General features: G+C 43.9%; 1 protein-coding gene across 1 annotated transcript; it reads right to left on the bottom strand.

Annotated features, from left to right (window-relative positions):
* Positions 1–3,261: 3,261 nt before the first annotated feature.
* On the bottom strand, positions 3,262–5,635 carry LOC145784702 (uncharacterized). The gene is made up of 2 exons (XM_082596564.1): positions 4,558–5,635; positions 3,262–4,289 (listed from the first exon to the last, which is right to left on the bottom strand). Exons 1-2 carry the CDS (start codon positions 5,633–5,635, stop codon positions 3,262–3,264), a joined length of 2,106 nt encoding a protein of 701 aa, XP_082452690.1.
* Between the last annotated feature and the right edge of the window lie 2,791 nt (positions 5,636–8,426).

The raw sequence follows: 8,426 nt of genomic DNA, 5'->3' as shown, positions 1-8,426 counted from the left end.
TGATGAGGGAGGATGAGACAGCAGTTGATGTGGAAGTTCGATGATATATGATGAGCACGACAGCAGGTGATAAGCAGTTCAGTTAGTAGTCCATTGATGGATGACGAGCACGACAGCTGTTGAGTTGTGAGTCCGTTGATGTGTGCCGAATACGACACGAAAGAGGCCAGCTTGTGTAATTGCAAGCTGTGTGACGATGCAGCAATTGCATGTCGAAAGTGGCGCAAATAACGGCACTGGTTTGGTTGACGTCGCGGTGTGCTTCTGACGTGGAGAAGGCTTGATTGATGAACGATGCAGCAATTGCATGTCGAAAGTGGCGCAAATAACGGCACTGGTTTGGTTGACGTCGCGGTGTGCTTCTGACGTGGAGAAGGCTTGAAATGTCGCGGTGTGCTTCTGACGTGGAGAAGGCTTGAAATGTCGCGGTGTGCTTCTGACGCAGAGAAGGCTTGATTGATAAACGATGCAGCAATTGCATGTCGAAAGTGTGTCGCAGGAAGTAGCGGCAGATATGGGGTTGACCATATTGGTTGCGTCGGCGGCTGTGAATAGCCGTATTGAAATCTTCTCCATGGAGGCATCTCGTGTTGAGGTATGTAATGAGGGACTGTTCAACTCAGTGCAAGTCGTGGAGAACATGGGGTGCTGTGGTGCCATGTTGAAGTAGTCTCATCAGTGAGCTTGTCGTGACATCATCGTGGTGCTGTATTGAAGTCCCTTGAAGTCGCGCATCAAGTCTCGCAGCAACCGTGTTGAGTGGCACGTCTGAAACAAAATTAATACAAAGTAGCGCCCGCCAGAATGTAACACATAAGCAGTATAAGGACACATTACAAAAAAAATGGCGATACATGCAGGCACACAAGTTGTTAAATTTACAAGGAATGAGGTGGTCATGGCGGCAAATGCCGGCTGATGATAGGTAGGAAACTAGACATGAAACTATGAGAGTCGTTGTACAGGTACTGAGTAGGCTCAGCACTCATTAAAAAAACAAAAAACAAACACGAGCATAAAGAGTTGTTGCAACGTCACGTGACTGTAGTTAAACGAGTGACTGTAGAATTGAAAAATGGATGCAGTTTTGACGTCTTGTCCAGGACGTAAGCTACTGAATGGATGCAGTTTTGACGTCTTGCCACGGATGGTGAACTACTGAAGGGATGCAGTTTTGACGTCTTGCCCAGGACGGTAAATTGCTGTAGAAAAAAATTGGTTGAGTGAAGGTTAGTCTGTAAACCTGGAAGGTTGTTCGATGATGCGTCCACTACGAGTCGCTTTGGGCTGAAAGCGAATGAATGAAGGTTCGCGCACAATGGATACTGATTGGGGGAAAGGTAATTGAGAGAAGGTAGAACAGTTTTCTTTAATATTAGATGCGGACGGTGGACAAGGTGTGTTTGTAGGTGAAAGGGTGACGTCAGGTGGTGCAAGCGGGTAGAATGGTTTAAGTCTATTTATGGATACGTTGGAAATGCGCGAACCGAGGTCTAAAGTGAAAAATTTGTCAGAACGTGATTGAACACGAAAAGGCCCTTGATACGGACGCTGAAGTGGAGATCTAACTGCGTCGTCGCGAATGAAGACATGGAAGCACGAGAATAAGGCATCGTCAATGTGAGTTTGGTGGTTGCGCGTTACGTGTGTAGGAGCATAACGCAACGCGGCCATGAAATTGATGAAGTCATTGACGAGTGGAGTGTGAAATAAAGGTGTGTCATCGGAAGGAGTAAAAAAATGGCCCGGCAGACGGCGTTGTGTGCCAAGGGTCAATTCTGCGGCAGAACAGTCGATTTGTTCTTTCAAAGCAGAGCGCAAACCTAATAAAACCCATGGAAGGTTGAAGACCCAGTCTGCAGGGGTAGTTTGTGCTTTTAAAGCCCATTTAATCACGCGATTATATTCTTCAACAGCGCACTGGCATTGAGGATGATAGCTAGTGGAATGTGAGAGCTTAGATCCAAGAAATTGGGCAATATCTTTCCATAGAGTGGAAGTGAATTGAGCGCCCCGGTCAGTGGTAATTCGGGCAGGCACGCCGAATCGGCTGACCCAGTGCATGAGAAAAGCGTCTGCGCATGATTTTGCAGTTATATCACGTAATGGAATGGCCTCGACCCAACGAGTGAACCGATCCACAATGGCGAGAATGTAGGAGAAGCCCTGGGAAGATGGCAGCGGGCCAATGAGGTCCAGGTGAATGTGAGCGAAACGACCAGTTGGTGGTTGAAACTGCTGTAAGGGTGAGATATTGTGACAAAAGATTTTAGTTTGCTGACAGTGTAAGCAGGTGCGGCACCAGTCGCGAACATCTATTTTAAGCTTAGGCCAAAAAAAGCGATCAGATAGTAAACGCTGTGTTTGTTTGATGCCTGGATGAGCCAGAGAGTGGATAATGTCGAATACCTGGCTGCGCATGAGCGGAGGAACATAAGGGCGAAAACGGCCGGTAGATGTCTCGCCTAACAAGAAGAGGCCATTCGGGGCAGGTCGAGTGGTCAGATTCAGCAATGAATTGTCATGTAGAGGCGGAAGCGTATTGTCTTGATTCTGCAGGATAGCCATGCGATTATAATCAAGGGACTGAACATTCTCAAAAATAGCGGGTATGGGAGGGCGGGAGAGACAATCAGCGGTTACGTTGTCTTCACCGGCGAGATGCTGAAGATTCTTAGTGAATTGAGCTATGTAAGACATGTGGCGAATCTGTCGCGGCGAATGTGATGCGGTAGGACGGTGGAGAGCGCTGATTAGCGGCTTGTGGTCCGTGAGGACGGTGAAGGTACGACCTTCTAAAAAATAACGAAAATGTTGTATGCCGAGGTAAACGGCTAAAAGTTCACGGTCGAACGTTGAGTAATTGCGTTGTGCAGTAGTTAGACATTTTGAGAAGAACGCTATGGGCCGGGATTGGCCGTGTACGGTTTGTTGCAGTGCGCAACCTATGTGAGTGGCGGATGCATCTACCGCAAGAAAAGTGGGAGCTTCATGTGCGAGAAATGCAAGAAGACACTCCTTGGATAAGGACGATTTTGCTTGAGCAAACGCTGCTTCGGCTTCAGGAGTCCACGTGAGACGTTTGCGACTGGCTTTGTTATGTGTGAGCAAAGCATGTAGCGGTCGCAGAGTGTCAGCACAGTTGGGAATGAATTTGGAATAAAAAGCGATCATACCTACAAAACTGCGTAGTTGTTTCATCGTAATTGGTTGAGGAAACGATTGAATTGCGTCTACCTTTTGGGGATTGGGTTGAATACCTTACGATGAGAGAAAGTGACCTAAAAAGGTGATTTGGAATACTGCAAATGTGCATTTGTTTTTGTTAAGGGTTAGGCCAAAGTTGGCAAGGCGTGAAAAGACTTCTTGCAGGTGAAATAAATGCTCTTCCTGCGATTTTGAAAAAATGAGTATATCGTCAATGTAGCAAAAAATGAAGGGTAAGTCGCGTAGAACTTCATCCATGAGGCGCTGAAAGGTTTGGCTAGAGTTTGATAGGCCCATGGGCATGAAACGGAATTGAATGGAGCCAAGCGGCGAGATGGCAGCAGTTTTGGGAATGTCTTCAGGTGCTACAGGAATTTGATGAAAGCTCTTGAGTAAGTCTAAACTAGAAAAAACGTTGCAGCCATTAATGCGGTTAGCAAAATCGTGAAGGAAGGGAAGTGAGTAGCGGTCCGGTTGAGTTTGGAGGTTAAGTTTGCGATAATCAACCGTGATGCGATGGGACATTCCGTCCTTTTTTTTAACCATGTGTGGGTGCTTAGCGTAAGGCGAATTAGAATACTCAATGACACCAAGATCAAAAAGAGTATTCAGTTTCTTGGACAATGTGTCGAGCATTTCTGGGGACATGCGCCGTTTGGGTGAGCGGACTGGTGGCCCTGAGGTGATGATGTGATGTTGTACGTGGTGAGAAATAGATTTAGTAAAGGACGATTGATCAAAAACGTCAGCGAACGAGTCGAGGAGAGAATCAATGGAAGATGGCGCAGGAACTGTACTAGAGATGCTATAAGAGGCAGGTTTGTGTAGTGACGTCGTAGAAGTTCGATTAATGTTGCGACTTGCATGAATGGACTTTGCTGAAGGCAATTTACTGAGACACATATTAACATTAGTGGAAGAGCGAGCGTCGTTTGAGCATATAGGATACTTATCAGATGGTAGAATTAATTTACGCTTTGGGATGTCAAGTGAAATTTTGAAATGTTCAAGAAAATTCATTCCTAGAATGGGATGAAGAACATCCGCGATGAGGAAACGCCATGAAAATGATTTTTCGAACCCTAGAGAGAGATGCAGTTTAGTGTAGCCAAAGGTGTGGACTTTGGTATTGTTAATGGCATATAGATGGGATGTAGGCCTACTACGTTGAGAAGGTGCATGTTGCACGGGAAAAATGGAATAAGGACTACCTGTGTCAATAAGCCATTTAAGCTGAGTAATAGAATCGTAAATGTAATAGGTTGAGGCGATGAAGGATGTAACTCCGTAGATAGCCCCGCTGTGAGTCCTATTGACGCGGCAGCGGGGCGGCGCCGTTTTTTGGTGTACCTGAGAATTGACAAGGTGGGGAGCATTTGCGTGCCTTGTGGCCAAATCTGTGATGGTAAGAACAGAGAGGTGGGGTGAAGCGTGCGCTGTGATCTGTGGGACTACGAGGGTTGAAGGGCGGCATAGCCTGTGGATAAGAACGTGGCCGCGAGGGTGGTCGTGGACTATGACTCTGCCTTGGGAAAGGTGCAGAATGCTGATTGGGCGGCGACATGAAGGTACTGAGAGTGTGTGTGAGAGAAGTAATTTTCTGTTCTAAGAGCTGATTAATCAATGCTTGGGAGGAAGGATCGTTAGATCTGAGATTGTCATGTGAAGTGGAGGCGTCTAGAATGTTGTTGGCCTGAAGGGCCAGGGCATCTAGATCTAAATGCGCGGAGGCAGCTAAAATGAGTCGTATGTGGGAAGGCATGCGCTCCAAGAATAAATTTTTAAGAATGGCCTTAGCCGTAATATTGTGAGCATGGTCATAACCAAGCAGCTTACGCATTTCGTTGAGGAGAACGGTAGGTCGTTTATCACCTAGAGTGGATTTATGAAAAAGAGTGGATAATCGTGCGGACAAGCTTTGCTCATTCGCTGTGATTAGAGCTTGTTTTAGGGCAGAATAAGGCTGACGAGTATGTTGATTGGTGATGATGGCTTGGTCAACATCACATAATTGTGCATAAGATAGGGTATTTAAAACAAGATCGAATTGAATTTGTTTGTTGGTGATGTTGTGAGACTTAAAAAGAGACTCACACGTGCTAAACCAGAGTGGTACATTCTCTGTCCAAAATACGGGAAGTTTAATATTAAGAGGTGAATAATAGGTAGGCGTAGAGATGGAACCTACTGTAGTAAGATCATGCAGTGCAGTTACTGAGGAGCGCAATGGCGTGGTGAAGGTGGCGTCTGGATGAGACGTCATGATGGGAGTGGTGGATGCAGTACTATCTAAAGTTAGAAACAATGTGGAATTGTTGGAATGAGTTGCATGAGAGTTTGAAGAGGGCGCAGACGAATACGTAGGCGCAGCGCAGGCGGGAGTGGAATGTTGAGTAATACCACGAGAAACTGTAGGGAATCGATGCATAATGGGGAGAGTAATGAGGAATAAGGGCGGCAATTACCTGTAGGCTACCGTACTAGCTACTTGCGACAAGTTAAAAAAAATTTTATGCAGTGGATTCTATAGCAACTACAAGGATAAGGTACCATGGAATAGAAGTTAGTTATAAGTGGTTGAAAACGATTAATGTAGGCTACAGTAAGCTACTAGGTGATTACTGTACAGATACTTAAAAAAATTTTGTATGCAGTGGTTTCTATAGTAACCACAAGAATAAGGTACCATGGAATAGAAATTATAAATGGTTTAAAATAATTAATAGGCTATAGGCTGCAGTAGGCTGTTAGATGATTAGAGATATTTAAAAAAAATTTTGCATGCAGTAGTTTCTATAGCAACCACAAGAATAAGGTACCTTGAGAATAGAAGTTAGAAACTATGCATATAGACTACAGTAGGAGATAATTACAAAGAGTTAAAAAAAGTTGCAAAAACGTGGTACATTACCAGGTGGCGTTGATGTCTTTATTGCAAGTCGTGAGTTCAGAAAATTTACTCGGAGGCACCATTGTAACATTACTGGGGTGGCTGGTTAAATGCTTCTGACTAAAGGTGGCTGACAAGTGACAACGACACTAGATTGTTGAGATCAGGAAGTACATCTTGTATTACGCCACGTGTTGAAGCGATCAAGGCGGATTCAGAAACGTCACGTCATTCCATCAGAAGTGTGTTGATTGAAAAGAAAGAAGATTACCACACCAGTCTGTTTTATAGGTGAAATCAGTCACCCGTGGCGAGTGCTGCCAGACGCAATGCTAATGAATTAATAAAACTTGAACGTAGGCCAAACAGTACAATTATGGAATTATAAGAACGTTGGACTGCACTGCAGAATAATGGCTGGTGACGAATATAAGACAGCAGTCGGTACAGTTGTATTCGAATAGAATTATTGCAATTTTTTCTTTTTCTTCTTGTGAATGTACAGTATTTCCACTTCACGTGGGGTTGCCGGTGCAGATTGCTGTCCTCCACATCACTCTGTCTGCAGCATCTTTCTCTTTCACTGCTCGCTGTTCTATAGTGAGTAGTCATGTAGTGCTGACGCCAGGAAGATCGCTCCTTCTCAACGTTTCTCTTTCACTCCGACTAGTTCCACATCTTCTGTCACATAAACTTTCTATCTTTTTTTTGGTCTTTTTCGTTTTCTTTTACCAACTTCCAACTGTCTTATTCTTCTTAGGCATGTCTTTCTCAGCTTGGCTTCCAGCTCTCCGACTTGCACTCGTTCACTGATGATTTTATTTCTTACTCTGTCCTGCTTTGTCAACCCCAGAGACCATGACAACAATTTCATTTCTTCCACTTGCAGTTTCGTTTCCTGTGTTTTTGTCATCGTTTCATAAAGCTTCCGTTTTAGATTTTATGGCACCTTTCCGTCACACATGACTCCTGCTATTTTCTTTTACGCTCCCCATCCTGCTTGGCATCTCTTTGTCACTTTTCTGTTGCTTGTTTTGTCCCCGTGAACTATCGAACCAAGATTTTTAAACTCTGATACTTCTTTCACCGTTTTTCCTTGCAGTTGTACTTCTGTCTCATTTTGTTTGTTATTGCCCAGTATTTCTGATACTTTTTTCAACTCTGATACTTCTTTCACCGTTTTTCCTTGCAGTTGTACTTCTGTCTCATTTTGTTTGTTATTATCTTCTATTGACCTTTGAAGCGTGATATATTTTGCATTTTGTCTGCTTGTTTTTATGCCTCTATCTTCTATCGTTGCTCTTCAAGTCTCCAGCCTTTGTTCCGCTTCCTCTTTCGTCTTTGTGCTAACACACGTCATCTGCAAACAGCACATTCCACCGTGCTTCTCTCTGGATGTTTCTTGTTAAACAATCCGAAAAAAAAAAGAGGAACGGGCTAAGTGCAAATCCTTGATGAAACCCGACTGTTACTTCAAATTTCTGCTTGATTTCTGCTCCACACTTCAATCGCGTCTTACTTCCTTGGTACGTGTGTTGGAACAGACGGACATACTTCTCCTCCACTTCTTTCATTCAAAAGCAGTTTCAAATTTCCTGTCTTGGCACTGGATCATATGCCTTTTTTGAGTCGATAAACATTCAATGCAGATTTTCTTGTCCTTCTCTGTATTTCTCCATCAGCCGGCGCAACGCAAATATTGTATCTGACGTGCTCCTTCTCGCTATGAGACTAAACCTACTGTTATGAAATAGGAACTTTCTCCTGAATCTTTTATCTAATATTCTGTCTCACAACTTGAGGTAAGTGATGCCACGATAATTGCCACACTCTTGTATGTCTCCTTACATTTTGAAAATTAGAATCAGTGTTACTTCTCTACTCAACTGGAATGCTCTTTGTCGTCATTATCGTCTGGAAAATAGCAATGCTATTTCGTTCCAGTTTCTCCCACCACTTTCCAAACTGCTGTTGGGATATCAACTGCACTAACTGCTTTTACTCGTTTCATTTTCTGCAAAGCATTTGTTCTCCTCCTCAATATCTCCTCAATAACTTCAGTCACATCTTCATCCGTTGCTAGGTCAATTGGCACATGTTTTCTTGGGTTCTTGACATTCATCAATTGCTGGTAATCCTCTCTCCATCTTTAGAGAATTTCTGGATCACTCATAAGTATCCGTCTGTTCTTATCCTTCACCATCTTTGCTTGGTAGATATCTTGGACATTTTTATCCTTTTGTTTGGCCTTCAAGTTACCTTCAACACTCCGTCTTTATTTTCCAGGCTTTTGTACAGATCTGTATTTGCCACATTTATTGCTTTCGCT

This window comes from Aplidium turbinatum, chromosome 15 (assembly GCF_918807975.1).
Source record: "Aplidium turbinatum chromosome 15, kaAplTurb1.1, whole genome shotgun sequence".
NCBI classification, from domain to species: Eukaryota; Metazoa; Chordata; class Ascidiacea; order Aplousobranchia; family Polyclinidae; genus Aplidium; species Aplidium turbinatum.
This window is presented reverse-complemented; position numbering and strand designations above follow the sequence as displayed.

What these genes read in the sequence shown, in the direction of transcription:
- LOC145784702 (XM_082596564.1), bottom strand. Translation starts at nt 5,635, where the DNA reads ATGCATCGATTCCCTACAGTTTCTCGTGGTATTACTCAACATTCCACT. An exon ending in CCCACCTTGTCAATTCTCAG is followed by an intron (nt 4,290 to 4,557) that starts GTACACCAAAAA and finishes ATCTCTCTCTAG; the next exon opens with GGTTCGAAAAATCATTTTCA.